Source organism: Ochotona princeps, chromosome 11 (assembly GCF_030435755.1).
Source record: "Ochotona princeps isolate mOchPri1 chromosome 11, mOchPri1.hap1, whole genome shotgun sequence".
NCBI classification, from domain to species: Eukaryota; Metazoa; Chordata; class Mammalia; order Lagomorpha; family Ochotonidae; genus Ochotona; species Ochotona princeps.
In genome coordinates, this window is record NC_080842.1 from 25105024 (window position 1) to 25124920 (window position 19897).

A 19897-nucleotide genomic window follows, 5' to 3' on the forward strand; every position below is an offset into this window, starting at 1 on the left:
GCAGATCCACATTAACACCTCCTTTTTGCACCCTGATACTTTCATTTTAAATTATCAGGCCACATACTGTCAAACCATTCGATGATCCTTGGATTTTGTTTTAAATTGCTATCCTCAAATTAATGCTACAAAGGCAGATGGCAAAAGTTGGACTGGATTAATTCTTATGTGTCTCAAGCAATTCTTCTTCTCTATGGGAAACGCCAGAGAAAAGGAGAGCAGAAGAAAATGATGGGGAAATGAATGGAATGATGTTTACACTTCAGAAAAGTTTCAAATGGTCAGCTACCTCTGTGTTAAACAAGGGAAGACCTAGGAGATGTACAGCCCCCAACTATCTCATCTCAGTAATTGGAGCTCTTCACTCTGTGATGGACAGGTCATGATAACGCTAAGCCACTTCAGTCTGCTGCAGCACTCACAGGGCATGGAAAAACTTCTGCAAGCTGATAAGAGGAAAGGTAAGAAACAGCAGCAGGAAATCCTTCAGCAAAGGCCTCAGCCTGTGTCTGTACAGATGTTAGCAGCCTCCCTCTCACAGCAAAGACACACTTCACAACAATGTTCACGGAAACACAGGATGAAAAGATTTGTTTGTCTTGGTTTGAACAACTTTTAAATGCCACACATAGATTTTTCATAATGTGATTGGTCCATGAACCTTCTGAAGAACACCTAGTATGCAAGGATTTCAAATTTCTTTTTGCACACAAATAACTTGTCTTTAAAGCTTGCATTTTCCACAAACTTTTTGGAAGATTCCTAGTAATGCTCACAGCAGCCACAGGTGGCTCAGTGAAAATTACTTGCAAATAACACTTTATGGGAGGTAGATTCAGAGCACCAACCCCAGCACTTCACTGGGAAAGACCCACATTCCCTTGTCTATCTGCACTGGACCACAGAAAGCTCCACTTCCAGCCCTGGCCGTCAGGGTGGTTCCCTACTATTGATCACACCTTGGGCATCCCAAACCTTCCTCGTAATTCCTGTAATTTCTTTCCCAGAATATGGATTTCCCAACACATTTTCAGCTTTGCTTCAGCTATGTTACCCCTTGAGTCAAAAGAAGGGAAAACTGAAGAGGGATGGGGAAAGTGACATGTTGGAAATGAATAGAGAAAATGGCACCAAAGGAAGATGGCACCGAACTACTGGCTGGTAGAAGGTGCAAAGAGGTGGCAGCTTGGCAGGCTACACAGGGTGGTGACTGGAGGGTTAGAGAGCTCCTTTGTCCTCCCCCAACCCAGTATCCCCCAGGCCCCAATCTGGTTGCCAAACCATCTGCTCCTAAGAAAGCCACTGAAATGCTAACACATGGGAAAGGCAGACCCCAAACTAAATACTCTATTTATTTGCTGTACAACCTGCCTAGGAGTGACATGGGTGGGGAACAGCAGTCACACTGACCTGAGATTCCACTGGAAGGATTACAACTTTCTGAAACTCACCCAAGAGGAAAAGACACTTGATTTTGGAGAAGACAGCCTACTGGGTTTAACTTTACAACCTGACCTCAGTGATGGTCCTTTGTTTCCTAGCTTTCCTCTCCTGTATTGTATTACTGGAAGACTCCTTTTAATTACATGTGCAAACACCAACAGTTGAATACTCAGCTGGGAAGAGGCGGTTTTTCTTCCCTTTACCTTCAACTAAAAAGTCAAAAGAAGGATATAAAATTAAATTGAGTCTGATGACATAGGACACCGTTTCCCTGATTCTCAGTGAAGCCCAGTTTCATTAGCTCAAATATCCTGCAAGAACACTGAGTGCAGACACAATGGTTCTCTACCACTTTTCCTAAGCTGGAAATTCAAGGAACAGGGATAAAGGAATAATTCTGTGGATTTTCTGATTACACACCAAAATCAGTAAGAAATGGAGTATTTGATTTCTGATTAAATTAGTGCCAGCTATTTGGCTAAGAATCTGAATTAAAGCAGCTTTGAACTCTATCTGACCCCGAACAAGTTGCCTGCTGACTCCCTTCTACTTCCGTGGGTATAAAACATTTAGAAATGAGTCAATTCTGCATACTTACCTTCCAAAAGAATTAATAATAGAGAGGAAAAGATGTATGAAGTTCTTCCTGAGTGACAGGCATTACACTATTTCGTATGCTCTTTTAATCAACATAACTGTTACATGTTGGATATTATTCTCATCTTACAGATAAGAAACCCCAAGACAGATGGATCATGCAGACCACCAAAATTACACATCCACCAGGTGGGCGCCAGGACAGTAACATGGAATCATTCAACTTCCAAGCTCTAGGCCACAATCCACCACCGCTAGACAAAAGCATTTTATTGAACAGAAAATGGCAGCCACTAATTGCCAGTGAGGAACCAACACCTAACATTATGATCATCTGTACCATTCTGCTCCTCGTATCCGTTCATTGTCCACATGAAAAAGGGCCAAAGGGTGAGCAAGTGTGGGGAAAATGTGTCCAAGCACTGCTCTCTACTCTCTGAATGCCAACTGAACTGCAAATTCAGATGAGGTCACAAGTCAACAGGAGACCTTATTATAATTACAACCTCCCCACTTCGTTTCCTGCTTGCTCCTTGGGCCCAGGGTAAGGAAGGAAGTTCAGCTACTGCCTGCAGTGTTAGTATGTCATATGGCTGTCAGTTCAAATCCTATCTGCTCCACTTTGGGTCCAGCTCCCTGCTCATGCACCTGAGAAAGCAGCAGAGGATGGTCCTAGTCATTGGGCACTTGCATTCACATGGGAAACCTGGGTGACATTTCTGACCCCTTGCTTGTGGCCATTTGGTGAGCGTACCAGCTGATGGAAGATTCATTCATAATATCATAATATCTATCTATCTCTCTCTCCCTCCCTCTCTCTCTCTCTTTCCCTCCCTCCATCTCTCTCTCCTCCACAATGACAAATATCCAATGCACCTCTATCACCACGAAGGCCTTCATTTTATCTAACAATGAAACAATTTCAAACAGGAGGATATGCCCAAAGCAAAATTAACTCTCTTAGAGGAATCAACCAGACAAGAATTTACAGCATTTTTTTAACTATGTTCTAGATATGAGGAAAAAAAAATGTCTTTGGTATTTTGAGATTGCAATAAGCTTGTAAATTGCTTTAAGTACGATGGGTATTTTGACGATATTAATACTTCAAATATATATGAATTTGATTTTAACAGATAATTTTGTACTATGAATGTATACTGTTAGTACCAGGTGTGAAATATGGCTTTTTGTTATTGTTATACTTTTGTTTTCAAAAGATTAATTTGTCTGGCCGGAAGTCTTAATTATTTTAGAGGTAATCTGTAACTACTTTGCCGTGTGTTTTTTTCCTTTCTTCCTGCGTGTTCTATGAGGAAGATATTCTGACTTTGTAGATGAAACATGCTCATGCTTTATTGTACAAGAAGTCTTATGTTTTTAAAGCAAATAAAGGTGTTTAAAAAAAAAGAATTTACAGCAAGGGCCAGGTGGGGATATGAATTACGAAGCTAGAAGGTTCCTCCCCCCGAAACCATGGCCATTGGCCATTGGAGAAGGCCAGGCTTGATTTGCGCTATTTCTAATGCCTGCAGGCATCTGCCAGGCATTTCTCTTTTATCTTCAAAGAGAGAAAATGTGGCCTGGAGGGGCCATCAAGAATTAAAGGAGAAAGATAAATGGAGTTTTCAACTTTGTATATGAGTTACCTAAGCCTTCATTTTCAACTGGATAAGTATATGACAGATGTTTGAAATGTGCATAATTTACACAGCTGGCCTAGTCCATGCTGCTGCTGCTTGCATAGTTCTCACTTTCTAACTATCCTGTTCTCAACAATACAACAGCTTCTGAGTAGGTATAAATATCCATAAAACAAACCCAATAATTAAAAAGCACTTCACTTTCAGAGAGAGAAGAGCAGTCTTCAAGCAAACCTAAGCTCCACTCTCTCCAGGTTACCCAGAACCTAAGGAGGATGCAAAGTTGATGGAATCCAATGTACTCTCCATCTGCTGGGAACAAGAATAACAAAGTCATCTGTGCCAGAAGTGGAGCCTGAAGTACAAAAATCAACTACTCTCATGTGCCCAACCACCAGGGCTACGCAGGTGACCTCCAACCTATACTGATAACCTTCATCACTGGTCTGCCTTAAAGACGGACACACATAACCAATCTGCTGCTCCCCAAGGGAACTGGGCATCTGCCTCACCTTCCCCACTTTCTGGGTCGCCTTCTTCCAACAGAAAAGCCTTAGTCAGGTCTTGTCTCCTTGCGTGTCTTAAATCCAACCAGCCACAAAGCATGGACTGTGCTCCTATATTCTCCCAGACTTTCCCTTCCCTTGTCCAATGCCATTGCCACATGTTTCCAATTTCTGGTGTGAGCACCACACAGACACATTAATTCACTTCAGGCAGCACTTGGTTCAACTGCTGCTGCTGCTTTTTGAAAATTTTTATTTCATATAAAAAGCAGAGAGGGGAAAATGGATAGATGACAGGCAGATACAGAGAGCTTACTACACCTGTGGGCTCACATCGCAAATGCCCACAATAGCTAGAGGCAGGCTAGATTGAAGCCAGAATACAATCGAGCTCTCCCATGTGAGTGACATGGACCCAAGGCATTTTGGCCATTACCTGCTACTTCCCAGGATTCATGTGAGCAGGAAGCTAGGACAGAAAAAAGGGCTGGGACTCAAACCCAAACAGACCAATATGGGAAGTGGGTATCCCAAGCAGTGTTTTAAACCCACGTGTCAAACACACACTCCATGTTTTAAACATAAGTATCACATTTTCACTTTAATGAGGATTATAAATAAAACTCATAATTTTACAGAAAATGTAAAATTTTCCTTTTAATTAATTTAAGTAAACAAGGGTCAAGCTTAAGAAAAAAATTAAGTAAATAAAAGGCAGAATGGACATGGTCTAAAAAAATACCTTGCAGTGGGATGGTAAGGCCCAGCAGTGTTGAGAAACACCGCCCTGTGGTGGTCACTCATCATCTTATTTGATCACCACACTGGCCCCCCTCACTATCCCCTAGCTGGTTCTCAGGCCCTATATGTTTGTGACTTTCACCTGTCCTACAAGCTACTGCCAGACACCTCTTTCTGTCACGTTCCTTCCATAGTTCCCCCACTCTCCCATCCAAAGTCACAATTTATTGCCTAGCTCATAAACTATAAATCTTAAGATCCCACTGCCTGGCTACACATTACTTCTACTTACATCTTGTCTTGGCCTGTCTTCTGATGCTGTAACAGTACCAGAGGCTGGGTAATTATAAAGAAAAGAGGTTCATTTAGCTTAAAGCCCTAGAGAGCCAAGGACACAGCATCAGCATCTGCTGGGCTTCTCGTGAGGGCCACACGATGCTTCACTCACATGGAGCAGGTGCGTACAGAGGAGCACATGTACTAAAGACAAAGAGGAGTGATGCACTCTATAACAATCCACTCTCTTGCTCTAACCAAGTCAGCCCTGAAAGCTCTAATCTACTCCAGCAGGAATAATTCCTTCTCATATCAATCCCCCTCTTAAAGTCCCTATCCACCTCTCAATTCCACACTTTGAGGACTTTTCAAGTAGATGAATCTCTGGGAGATAAACCATCACATCGCTAAGTCTCTTAACAGCACATTTCACATCCATATTTTCACATTCTGCCGCATACTAATTTCACAGCTTTCCTCTAATTCTATCCTTCTCCATTGCAAATCTTATCCACTCCTTTAAGACCCAGGCAAGTCTTCTTTCCAGGCAACCCTTGCAAGCAGCATGCTTCTCTTCTCTGGACTCAGTTCCACTTGCAGCAATCCTATCAACCATCCTACTTGACTCTTGATTATTTATATTATTTTCTCAGTTCCTAATGATTGATCTCTGGACAGCTAGTTTCACCCATCAATCACAACAGCACACCTTTCTATGGTAGAATCTTAGCATCTGTGTAGTTTGTACACTACACATTTTCCAAGAACTTTTTGAGGGCCCTCATACAGAACAATTTCAACTTTTTTGTACCTAAGTAAACTTATCTCTGAATTCTATCTCCCACGAACTTTTGAAGTCCCCATGAGTTTATAAATTGCAATTTTGAAAAGATGAGTCATATTAAGACTTCAAGACATTTCTTCATCCAACTTTGTAAGAGAAGTCCCATCTTAGTCATTCATCCAAGAAACATTGACTGAGTTCTGATAGTGTGGGCTCTGTGGTTCCTGGCAACTTAGAGATGTGAATTAAACAGGTCCTGTCATTGCGAAGCTCACCATCCAGCACACAGGTAACCATGCGGTACTACAAAAAATGACTGCCTTGCTATAACATCCACATAAAACGAGTATCTTTGGAGCAATTCATTCTAGAAAGGATCAGGAGGAAGTCAGAATGAAAAGGCTGCATGTGAGAAAAATACAGAAGCCAACTAGGATTCTATCAGACCTAGAAGGACAAAGAGCACAACCTAAACAGTGTCTCATCAGTTACAAAATGTTCACAAGGGCCACAGGGTATGGTGACAGCCAAGAGCTCCCAGAGCCTGGAGCACAAGGTGCTGGAGGAAGGAGAAGAGGTAGGAAAATCAGAGTAGACAGAGCGCAAGAGTCTGGGTCTGCCGCCTCATCCACAGACAGGAGGAACACAGAAAAGGGGAGAAGCAGCACTGATTTCTCTGTGAAAGAGATTTTATAATAACATAAAATGGGGCACAGGGAAAATGGATCAGACTGGAAGAGGGATCAGCTTGGAAGACACTTTATTAGAAGAGAAGCTTTCCACAACAGGGAGAGACAAGTTCTAGAAATATTTTGGTAGCAGAAATCAATAGGATTTTCTGACCAACTGGTTGCACATTCCAATGTCAAATAAAAATAGACCGGGGATTTACTACTTCAGGAAAAGTTTATTACCTACTTAAAAATTACCCATGTCAACTCTGTATTGTGTGATGGTTCTAAGGTTAATTCAGACTCGACTAAACCTCTACTTTATAACTTACAGATCAGACATCATACAATTCGTGCAACTTAGCTGCAGTGGCTTATCCTAAATTTAAAAGTCAGTGTATCTTCCCAGTAGCAAGGTTGGAGGCCGACTGCTCCTTGGTTGTACCTGCACTTAAGTTACTCATATCACCGTCTGAAGTGTTCTTGCCCTCTGGGAGGTACAGGTAATTAGGGGCCAGAATTGCTGTGGGGATACAAAAATGTGAAGGTTTTTAAACAATACACTCATAATCCTCCCCCCCTTCTTTTTTTCAAATAAAAACAGTCACAAGAGTGTAAAAGATATCGAAATATCAAGAGAAGTGACCTTCTGTAAGCACATTCATGCTCCCCTGGGAAATAAAGAATAAAGTCATTCATCACCAAGTGTAATATTCCTCACTTCCACTTGCCTGATGAAAGGAGTTGACATCAGTAGTTTCAAATTAAAACACAGTTGGAGCAGCGGGGCTCCAAATGGATGTGTGCAAAGAGAGTGTGGAGCCAGGATGAGCTTTCTTAAAACTTGCATATGACTGGAACTTTCCATGCCTGAGGCTATCAGCCTGCCTGCCTGCACCACACTGGTCGCCAGGGCAAGCCCTAAGAGACACACCCTGAAATCCACATTTGGGGATGACATGGAATGGGAATCTACTGCACAATGAGTCCCGCTCCCACCTGCGGCAGTATATAACTCCAGTAAGTAGCAAAGGGCAAAGGGTTTTTTCCTGACGGTTTTTGTGTAAGTGTTCAGAAGTCCTGCTCTTGCTCATTACAGAGGCACCCAGGAGCCCCTCTGCTGGAATCAGAGGGCTCATTACTGACGGACGGAGGTCATGTTACCCACCAGGGGCACAGCTGGTCTGTGGCAAGCCCAGATTAGAACCCTGAGTGTCCACCCTCCACTCCCAGAAAACACATCACTGAAAACAACAGAACAGAAGGGACTAGAACACACTGTCAAATACGCCCCACAACAAATTTCTATCAAATGAAGCCAACAGACTAATCAAGGTGGGTTGCTGGCTACTCCTCCTCACTTATTATATTCATTAACTCAGCAGACAAAACTGATTTAAATTTTCCCTAAGATTTCAGTTCAGGGCTTTTAGCCTTCTTAGTGATTCCTGTAAAGTCGCAGTATTAAAAATGTCTGCTTGCATCCTTAAAGATGTTATTTAAAATGACAAGTATCAAACTTGCATATGCCATGATTTCGCTCCTCAGAAGCACAAGCCTTCGAAGAACCGACTCCACAGAACCTGTGCACAGGGAATATAAAGAAGCATCTTCCACCAGGGATGGGATAAGAAAAAAGAGGAAAATTAAAGATTCATAGTAGGGGTGGGCATCTGGTGTAGCAATTAAGATGCCCACAGCCCAGCAAGCATACCCCAGTTTGAGCCCTGATTCTAGCTTCTTGCTGCTCTGCACCCTGGGAAACCCTGATGGAGTTCCTGGCTACTGACTTCCTCCTGGCCCAGCGCTGACTGTTGTGGACACTGGGAGAATAAGCCAGAGAATGAGAGCTAGCACGTTGGGTCTCTGTCTCTGTCTCTCTCTCTCTTTGAAAGAATAAGCCAGAGAATGGGAGCTTTCTCTCTCCCCCCACCCCTTTCTTTCAAAGAAAACAAATATGTACATTTAAAAGTTAGCACTATCACTTGGGTAAACAGTCAATACAGTTCTAAAAGACAATTCTCTAATGGCTTCATCGGAAAGTTTGGGGCCTTGAAAATCATTTCAAGAAGGCACATGAGCCTGTTTTCATAAAGAAAGTACTAAAGGTATTATAAAGAACCTGCCTTTGTGGGAGTTTTATTCTTATCCAGTGTTAATAATATCATCATTTCTAGTTTTAGAAAACACAGATGAGCCTGACACGGTCAGGATCCCATGTGGATGCTGGCTGGTATCCCGGTTGCCCCACTTCCCATCCAGCTCCTTGCTTATGACCTGGAAAGCAGTTGAGGACAGCCCAAAGCCTTTGGACCCTGCACCTGCATGGGAGACCTGGAAGAAGTTCCTGGCTCATGGCATCTGATCAGCTCAGCTTGGGCTGTTGAGGCCATAAAATCTTTCTGTAAATCTGACTTTGCAATAAAAATAGATCAATTTTAAAAAGAAAGAAGGAAAACACAGAAGAATTATTCCACATTAATTTTGGTCTAACCCCTTTTCTTCTTCAGATAACGTCACACATATTTTATTATTCATCCTGATTTGAACAAAAGGCAAGATTTCCCCCCTCCCCTTCTGCCCCGAAACTACCACTGGGAAATTAATATGCAGGATAACAATGGACTCATCTCATGGCCTGACTGGTTGCTAGGAGGCTTGTGAATTCTTGGGAATATTTTAGATTTGGTAGCATGCACTGGGAGCTTAAACAACCTTACAAAGCATGGACTTCAAGATTCAAAAGTTTCAGAATTCTCCATCTTCACTGTCCTCTTGCAAGACCTTGTAAGCTTTCTATGTGCCTGTTCTAACCTCTTGAGCTTGAGTATAGTTTATCCTGAAGGTATAAGAGAAGCTAAGGCTAAATGTCAAGTCTGTTGCTATAAATCACATTTCACACTGGTAATTACTCATTAGTGGGAGAAAGACTGTTTGAAATGGGGCTGTCTCATTAGAAAGCTATTACAGAAGCCTACAAGCCTGCCTGCTGCACCTACTGTGTGAGAGGCACACTAGTCCAGACGGGTAGCTATTCATTCATCCGGCTGCCTAAAAATCCCAAGGCCTTCTCAAATCCTAATGTTGTTTTAATTATTCCTATACTTTTCAAGAATATGTTTTGAGGAAAGCTCAAAAGATGAGTTTCCTAACTGAAGTTACCTTACATAGCACATCACTGAAGAAAGTTATCCTGTCCTTTGAACCCAAGGAATTCACCCACAACAAAAAGCCCTTCTTCCTAACAACGAAGTACAATAATATGAGCAGTTATTAAACCAAAGGCTAGGCAAATGCCAAGGGGAAGTGTAAAAAAGCCTTGTGCATCTAAACTGCTGCATTTTCTATTTCATTTTACGTGATGAAGAATCCATTTATATCCAGAGTGACTAATGTGATACAAGTGGATTTCCTCTACATTGCCCAAGGGGAAGAAAACTTACAAATGGTCTCAAAATGTCTCAGTAGACCAACTATTTCAATCAACACTCATATTTTGAAAGGAGACATATTTTGGACAGAAAATAGATAATATTCTCCCTCCCCAACAACTCACCCCATCCCAAGGAAAAGTTGTGTATAAGATGCCTCCTACTCCAAGTTCATTGTAGATATCTTAGTCTTAATATTTACTATTTCTTTCCATTAGCACCTTCACCTTTCTGGTCTATGTATTAGCTAACATCTCAAAGAAAAAAAAAATCACAGCTCCCGTTCCTGGACAAACATTATATATGCGGAACCCTTTAACCCCACAGGAATCCCACAAGGTGCTTTTGGCCCCTGGCAAGCACTCTCCAAAATACTGACTGAGAGACACAGCTCTCCATCCCTTTGTCCCTCAGGAACTCAACACTGAAGCTGGACAGTCGCCACCAACCCGAGACAGGCTATTCTTCCACATCCTATGGTCAGCTGAGTATGTGCAGGTAAAGACACCAGCTAAGAGCATCAGATAAAGTCAATGCATCTTCCTTAAGCCCTCAAGAAGGTCTTGCAGGCCTGACAACAGTAGAGAAGTTCTCCCACAAAGAATGAAAATGAGTGAATAATGAAGTCATGCCAAGGCTCTTGGGAATGTGCCTGGGGTTATTAAAGAATCTTGCAGGTCTGCTGAAATTACAGCCACCTGCCCTCATAACCTTCCCCCTCAGTGTAACACAGGCTCCTTAAGTGAGGCCAAAAGAGAGGGGATCTGTTGAGTGTGATAGGAAGACATTCAAACCCTAATGATATAAAGTCCAGGATTATCTGAACACTCCATGGCAGACAAGGGTTTATGCACATGCGTGTTTTGAGGTTACATCTGGATTTAGGTGTATTCCAAAATTTACTACTCCAAGTCTGAAGAATACAGGCAACCATCACAGCGACTTAAATTACTGCAGCTGTCACTTCCTTTACAAATTTCGCTTTCGTGAAGGTGGGGGGATGTCGTGGGGGGGGGGGGGACTCTCAAGGGATCTTTCTTGCCAGAATAGTACAACAACCTCACACCACCTGATTTTGCAAAGAAAAATGATGGTTATTTTATTGATGTCTTACATACAAGGAAATGTGGTCACAAAACATTTCTGAGGCATGAGAGACTGACCCTGGTTTTAAGTGATTTGCTGTTTTAGGAGAAAGACAGTCAAGTTAGACTATGGGTACCAACCACAGGCTTAGAGCAAGCTTCCCGGCTGAGACAAGGCTTACAATCTCGGGCCTTCCGTTACACTGCTTTCAGAGGAACATCAAATCTTCAGGATGAAAAATAAGAACACATAAAAAATGCACGATCTTACATATCACCAGGAGCAACCGATTCACAACAAGCAAGCAAAAGGCACAGGGAAATATCCTGGATTCTCCGCTTTCAACATTTCCTCTAGTCCTGCATCCAGGGATTCTCAAAGCACAAACCAAAGCCATTTTCCAAGACAGCCTTTTTCCCAGCACTACCTCTGAAGAGGAAATCTTCACGCGCATTCTATTCACCATTCCTTGTGTCCTTTCCTGCCTGACATGCAAATACACGACACCGCCTCCATCCTTTCCGTGCAGCCTCATTCAAAGCAATCCCGGTGAAATCCACACGCAATCCTGCAAGCCTTCAATCCGCATACACACTAGCAGCCCAATAGAACGCATTCAGGGAGCGCCAGTGCAGGCTCCCTCGCGGGCACCTCAGCCCAGCCTGACACCAGCCGCCCCCTTGCAGGGTACCTGTTCGCTCTGCACACAGCAGGGGTTTATTTAAATGCCCACGGCGGGGGGGACCTCCAGGCCACCGTGCGGGCGCTGAGCCGGGGGCTCGGCTTTGCGGACAGCCGCGGGGAGCAGGCTCCGCCAGCGGGCTCCGGAGGGAGGCTGCGGCGCGGCACGCTCGCAGTCATTGATCTCCCTGCAGCCCCAACGCCCGGCTCGCCCCCTTCCCCGATTTCACCTCACTAACCGTTCTCCACCCCTCATATTGCGAGGGCCTGCTGCGGATCGCGCGGAGGTACAAAATGGTGGATGGGAGCTAATTTTCCCCCCGCTTTACCCATAACTTCTCGCATCCGTCACCGCGCCGAGCTGGCCCTCCGGGGACGCAGCGGTTGGGAGGGGGAAAAGAGGGGTGCAGGGCCGCGGTTACCTACCTGATGTCAGGTAGCCCCGCGCAGCCTGGGGCGCGAAGGCCGCGGGGAAGCGCTTGTGCAGGCGGTAGTCCTTCTCGCTGCGGGACCTCATGCGGTCCGAGGCCCGGTCCGAAAAATCCGAGCTAGGCCAGGCTCGCCGCAAGGTTGTGCTCCGGGTCTTCTTCATGGTGCAGGAGGGTGCCGACCTGCCGCCGGCCCCGCTCCTCGGGGTTGAGGCGGCGGGGAGTGAGCGGGGCGGGCAAGGGGCTCAGCGCCGGGGCGCAGCGCGCTGCTTCATCCGTCTACGGCGGGCACGACCCGGGCGGACTCTGCGCACATTTTCCCAGCCCCTCCTCGTAGGCGTCTACACCGCCCGCGGCGGGTCCGGCCCTCCCCACGCCCCCCCACAGCCCCACGGCGAAGGCTCCGATTTTACACACGTCCCACAATGCATTACACTTCATTTGCAATCCGCCCGGCTTATAGCTTCCAGATTCCTGGGAGGTGGAGGGGTGGAAGGGTGGAGGGGTGGGAAGAGGGGGAGGCACGTTAGGAGGAGGCTCTCCCCGGCCGAGAGGAGGCGGGCAGGGGGCGGGGGGCGCCGAAACTTGCAGCGTGGAAGCAATGGGAGCGCAGACAATGGCTCGATTCAGCGCAGGAGTGCTTAGCCAACTGTGAGCCCGGCACAAAAGACCCAAACAAACGAGGACGCCCAGGCCCTCCGCAGCGGACTGGCGATCGGGCGCCTGCGGAAGCCGGAGGGGTGGCTGCAGCGCGGGCGGTGGCGGCGACGGCGGGTCCCTCGCGCGTGGCCCGGCTCAGCGCGAGGCGAAGGGATGACAGCGTCCAGGTCGGCTTCCCCCGGGCCTGCCGGCCGCGCGGCCCGCAGTCGGCGGCGCAGGCGGGCTCTGCCTCGCTCGCAGTCTGCGGAAGGCAGTCTTCATTCCAGAGGTTCGGCGGCTTGGGGTGGGGGGCGCGTGTGTGCGCGGCGAGCGGGCCCCAATCCTCGGGCTGCTGAGGCAGGCGGCCGGAGAGTCTCCCGCCGAGTCCAGAGCGGAGACGGCCCGACCGGTCGGTCGGCGCGGCCACAGCGCCTCCTGGTCCGTCTTCCCAGCTCCGGGACTCAGGGCGCGTGCGTTGGGGGGCCGGCGGTGCGCGCCGACACGCGTGTGCCCCCTCTATACAGGCATGCTCCTTACTTACTGGCCCGAGCGGCGACGGGAGCCATGGCTGATGCCCAAGAAGACGCCGCGCCCGCCGCCCGACACCCGCACGGCGGTCCGGCCGCTCGGCCGGGGGCGCGCGGGACGGCTAGGGAAGGGCAGGAAGCGGGGAAAGCCGCCCAGTCTCATGCTAATCAGCAGGCTGCCGGGGAGTTAGAGCTCAGGTCCTGTCAGGCTCCTCAGTCTCAGCAAACCCCGGCGGCGACGGCGCTGGGCTGAGGCCCTGGGCTGAAGTCGGCGCTTGGGTATTTACATATTTTCAGGAAGGTCCCTCCCCTTCGCCGAGGGAAAGAGAGAGGACAGAGCGGGCGTTCGTGGGAACCCGGAGCTCGGCGTGCCCAGCCCGGCCCACCTGCGTCAAACCCCGACGGAAGCTGGAGCCGGAGGGGAGGGGGCGCCAGCACCAGCTCTCGGAGACCACCGCCGCGCCGTCCGTCCGGAGGACGCCTTGCCAGCGGCCTGCACCTCCTCCTTTCTCTCCCTCGGATCCCCAGTGTGCGTCGCTACCAGCCAGCTACACTGCATCCAGGTCCCCAGCTCCTTCTCCCCAACCCCACCCACGCTCTGCACAGCTGTTCCTGGTCCAGCAGCCAATCGCTAAAGGACACCACTGTGCGCGGGGCGCGCACAAGAGAGCGCGAGGAAGCGCGGGGGTCGCTGCGCTGCAGGGCCGCGGTGGTGGGCTCTGGAGCCAGGAACCGCTGAGGCCGCGGGGTCCCGGCGGTCGCGCCGACTTAAAGGCCTGCAGCCACCGATCTGCTTAACCAAATGCTGCGCCGCCCCTGCCCGATTCCAGAAATGCTTCTTCGGTGCCAACCACAGCCATCACAATGAAGCTGGTTTTCCTTTCCTGACGTTGCATTTGATTGCACCTCTAGGAGCATTTTTACTTTTTCATCTGTGACAACCCCATGTTCAAAATCACATTTAAACCGTGGTGCCACAGCCCCAGGTGCCAAGCTGCAGACAGGGATTTTAAATACGAAAACACGCTCTGATAGGGTTGCTACTGATTTGGAAAGGTCCTGGGCTCGCAATGGTTAAGATTCCGGAAGCTAGCACAATTCCGTGCTCTTCTAAGGCTGGAATCATTTGGGCATTCTGGAAGGCCAGGCTGGGAGTGGAGGGGAGGTCGGGGTGGGGGGTTCGGAGCTAAGCTATGCAAAACCTAGAATGAGACTCCCGTCAGCATCTCAAGGTTGCTCTCTGCAACCTGCAGGTTGTGGTACGCCGTGTCTCCTAGGACACCAAGGTAGATAAATAAATACTAAGCATCATCTGAAGCTGTACTGACACTAATCAAGACATATGCATAACTGTCAAGCCATCAGTTCATGTTCAGTGGCCCTTTTTTTAAATTAGGGGAAAAAATAGTTCCCCAAAAGGCACATCTGGTAAAAGGTCGTTGTGTGCTGCCAGAGAACTGCTTACAACGACTACAGCTTCAGAAAGCAACATGTGTGAAGGACCACAAAGGTAGTAAACATAATTGCATTAATGAATGCAAGAGATAGTGACATGTAGAGATCTCAATTCCACAGTGACTCAATACCTCCCATGAGCCAAAAGTGGTTCTATGAATGATTGTAATAGTTATGACCTAAGGGTAATGCGGATTGTTGTGGCAACGCTGATACTCATTCATTGAGCAAGTCAGGATTGCCTGTCTGGTATATGCTGAGCACACAGGACAGCACACACTGCCCTAGGAGAGGAGAGATAGAATAAGCCAATGAATGCACCAATTACTCCACGTTCCATGAAGAAATCTCTATAGACAATGACAGCTGGGCTGAGGCCTACAGCATGGGAAGCCACCCCAGCAAAGGCTGGGAAAGTGGTGTTTCAGACCCTGGAGACCACCCATTAAAAGGTCTTGGGAAAGGAAAGCAGCTTGGCTTCTGCTGGAAGGAAATCAGAGAAGGCAAGCCAGTGTGGCTGAAAATAGAGGAATATCAGAGAACTGTGTGGTGAGGCCAGAGCCGGGAGCAGGAAGCCAGGTCATACGACTTTCAGGCTATCCTGGATGGATTACATTCAATTCCAAGTGCAATGTGAGCCATTGAAGAGTTTAAAGCCAAGACACAACCGAGTAACTGTATTAGAATTTCCATGGAGAAAGGGCTTGGTTAGAGGGGGGCATCTGTGTTCAAGGAAAGCTTAAATCCAGCCAAAGCATACTGTGAAACCCATCCCGACGAAAGAGAAGGAACGTGGCCTCCCTGTTGTTATGGTCACTGTTGAAGTCAGAGACAGGTGCCTGTCTGTGTCATGGAAACACACACCTTGGTCAAATGAAATCCCCAGGCTGCTGGTCCTGAGTTCGAATTATGTATCCTAACTGAGACAATCATATAGCAGAGTCACGAACTGCATCCACTGAGCTCAATCTCCTAATGCCAGGATTCAACATTGGAAAATTTTGCAATTAAAGAAATAACAAAGTAAATTGATTTTCTTAGTATTCATACTGTTTAATCAGGCTCACGGATAATCTATGTATTTGATGTTTACATATCAGACAGATTAGAGATACTAATTAGATTTACTTTGTGATTCTAATTCAGATGCATAACTCTTAGGCTCCTGATCTTAAATTGAAAGGTGCAAAAATTTTGACTTGGAAATTCTCTTCATTTAAAATTCTGAGCCTGAGTTCAATCCCTACTCCACTCCCAGGTCCGGCTTTTTGCCAACAAGCAACCTGGGAGGCAGCCGGTGAAGGCTCAACTTTGTGAAGACCCAACCTGAGTTTCCAGCTCCTCACTTCTGCCTGGCCTGGCTCTAGCTGTTGCAAGCATTTGGACTCAACAATGGATGAAAGATGCCTTGGTCTCTATGCCTTTCAAACACAGTTAATACATTTTAATTAAAAAAAAATAAAACCTTATGAAGAAAATTTCCAACCTGCAGCAGACTTACAAGAGTTCAATGACTTATTCTGTTTTTGCTCATGGTAATAATTCCCAGTGGCTAGCAATGCCTGGCACATAACCACTGAAGAATGACTGTCTGCTAAAATACTTGGGGATTGTGGGCCCAGTGTGATGGCCCAGTGGCCTTGCATTGCTGACATCCTATATGAGCGCTATTTTGTGCCCCAGCTACTCCACTTCCCATCCAGTTCCCTGATTGTGACCTGGGAAAGCAGCAGAAGATGCTGCAGGGACCCTGCACCCATGTGGGAGACCCAGAAGAAGCTCCTGACTCCCTGGCTTCAGATTGGCTTAGCTTCAGCCATTGCGACCACTTAGGCAGCAAACTAGAGGATGGAATCTCCTTATCTATAGCTTCTCTATATCTATTATCTATACCTCCTTCTATCTATAAATCTGATGTCTTTCCAATAAAAATAAATAAATCTTTGCAAAAAAATAAGAAATAAATTTTAAAAATTTGGAAAACTTGAGTTCAAAGTTCCCCAGTCACATATTTAACTGATTTTTTTTTAATTAGATATGCTGAAGGCTAGGTGATTTAAAAAATCCAAACTTGGTTTAATGAGAATTTTAAAATCTGTACATCAATAGACACAGTCAACAGAGAAAAAGATAAAGAGGATAGAAAAAAATTCACACAAATCATATATCTGAGAAGGGATTGCCCATGAGACTATATGAAGACCTCCTAAAGTCAAACAACAAGAAAACCAAACAAGCAATTAAGACACAGGCAAAAAAAGCTGAACAGACATTACGCCAAAGGAGATGTGCCCATGGCCAATAAGCATGTGAAAAGACGTTCCTTATCACGCATAACTAGAGAAAGGAGGATTGAACCAACCGTGAGCGATTCCCTCACACCCATTAGTATGGCTGCTATTTTGAAAAAATTACTAGTTTTGGCAAGGTTGTAGAGAAACTGATATACCTGTGCACTCTTGCTATGAACATAATGACAATTCCTCAAAAGACTACAAATGGAATTACTATCTGATTGAGCCGTTCTGCTTCTAGATCTACACCCAAGAGTTCAAAGTCACATTTTGAGGAGGTATTTGTACCCCCCATTTCCACAGAAACATTATTCAAATAACCAGATGTTGCAGCCATCCCATTATGGGATGAACGGGTACGCAAACTATGGTCTATACACACAATAACATCTTATTCAGTCTTGCAAAAACAAAGAAAATGCTGACCTACACTGCAACTGAGGAAAAATGAAGGAGGGAATTGAGGCCAACCTGTACTGCCACTGGCACACTCCAGCACGCTCAGCACGCTTAGCACCAGGCTCTCTCCTGCATTCCTCTAAGAGTTCCTTGTTTTGCGACACAGCATGTTGAGCAAGTCATGCTTACTGACTCTTTTTCTTTTTTTAATTGGAGAAGCAGACAGACAGACATACAGAGCAGACTTTCCATTTGCTGGTTTACTCCCCAGATGCCCACAACAGTTGGGGCTGGCCCAAGTTGAATCCAGGTGAAAGAACTCATCCAGGTCTCCCACATAGGTGGCAGCGATTCGGATACTCCACCCATCACCTGCTGCTTCCCAGGATGCACTGTAGCAGAAAGCTGAAATCAGCTACACAACCAGACTTGAACCCAACTCCAGTATGCACGCAGATGTCCTACGCAGCACTTTTACTGGTGCACCCACTCCTATCCCTCCCCCATTACTCCTCACTCTAGAGCTCGACATGGGGAGAAAGCAAGGAGTGTTGATCATTTGTTTGTGGACAGCAAAACTAGTCACCAGTTTTTAATGACTCCTCAAACATCAGAAGATTTCTTTTACACTTTTCTTACTCTGAAATTTTAGCTAATCTACCTTACCTGTTCCCTGTCTCCATATGTACCTTTTCCAGGTGAATATGGAGAATAAGCAAGAGTTGCACTGTTTCTTCCCAACATCTTTGTAATCTTCAGTTCAACCAGCAGGCGTACCTCCAAGTGAGTGGGAAGGGTGTTTTCCCAGCAAATGGGGTACAGACTGAAGAGAAGGAGTCTGCTTTTGCTTGTTGCTTCACACTGATGGCCTCCAGACCATCAACAGCCCCATGGGGTGTTCCTCTCCTCCTCATCTGCCTTGTACTGTCCCATCCAAATTCAACCCCCATGCTCTTCAACCCAAAGCTAGTATCCAACACCAGTCCTTACTGATTTTCTCACGTGGCACAGATCCCCTGACCCACTTCTCCTAACTCAGACAAGTAAACTACATCCTATATTAAAAAGTAGGAGGCGGTTAGGGCAAGCACAAAGAGAATAACAGGAATGCCAGTGAGAGACATTAAGGTTTGGTGGGGTTCAAAGGAAGGAGCATTGACGCCTGGGAAGGGGCTATGGGAAAGACTTCTTGGTGAAGGAGGCATCTGAGTTGGGCTTTAAGAAGGCCAGTATTTCAGCCTGTGAAGCGCTGACTGCACCTGATAGCTAGAGTTTGAACAATGACAGAGTACTCAGAAATCTATGGAAAAAGTGCAGAATAGTTATGTTGGGCTGAAGGGTAAGGAAATGTACAGGAATCACAAGAGATTGGGCTGGGAAAAGTGTATGGGGAATAGTTGGGAGTTCTTGGAATGCGAGGCAGATAGTCTGGGCAAAACTGAAATGGAAAGAAACCTGAATAGAGGACAGATATACTGGAAAATTTAATCCAGCAGGAACTAGCTGTGAACAGGCATGAGGGAACTTTCTGGGTGATGAAAACGTTGTAAAATTGAACTGTGGCAAGGGATGCACAGTAGTATAAATTTATCAAAACTCATCAAACTATGCTGAAAATGGGCGAATTGTTACGGTACACAAACAATGCTTCAATCGAGCTATTTTTAGGATGACAAAAATATCTAGGAACAGTGTGGAGCAGCTCAGACAATACAAGTATGAATCCATACAATTATGGAATTGTGGACAAGAAGTAGTGCCAAGTCAGAACGTGCAGACCTTGACAGCTAGTTGCCCTACAACAGAAGGAGTGCTTAGTAGACCAAGGACGCAGGGTCAAAGCTATCTTCATGTTTGTAGACTGGTGACCACACACAGAAACAGGGAAATCATTTTTTTTTAACCCTTCCTTTTCCTGAACTTTGTTGAACTTATTATTTATGCTATTTATTTTGGCCCTTATTCTCATGCTACTTTCAGTGCTACATAATTCCTAATTTCACACACACATTTTTCTTCTTGCTAATATAACTGACCATCTCTCCACTGCCGAATCCATTGAGGATTTGAGTCTCATTTGTTTTTTTGTCTGGCACTGTTGCCACTCTCTAGTCTTACAACATCTCCCTCCTTGACTCTTCACCACCCACCCTCCTCTGGCTCTGCGACCTCTCAGCTGCACCTAGGCACATCCAACACCAGCTGTTCTCCGGGTTCCTCCACAGTCACCATTTCTTCACATCTACAGCCTCACCAGCTGAGTTCAACTACATCTAACACGGCTCTGTTTCAACCC

At 46.1% G+C, this 19897-nt stretch overlaps 1 protein-coding gene across 3 annotated transcripts in view; it reads right to left on the bottom strand.

Moving 5' to 3' along the window:
• Nucleotides 1-19897, bottom strand: part of STOX2 (storkhead box 2) — a 207038-nt gene that overhangs the window by 89847 nt on the left and 97294 nt on the right. The window contains exon 1 of one of the 3 annotated variants that reach the window (XM_058669945.1): nucleotides 12286-13270. The exons of the other annotated variants lie outside the window; for them this stretch is intronic. Within the exon in view, the coding sequence (XP_058525928.1) occupies nucleotides 12286-12451 (166 nt within the window). The 5' untranslated portion in view covers nucleotides 12452-13270. Of the gene's footprint in view, nucleotides 1-12285; nucleotides 13271-19897 lie in introns of those variants that run through there. 3 annotated transcript variants of the gene reach the window in all.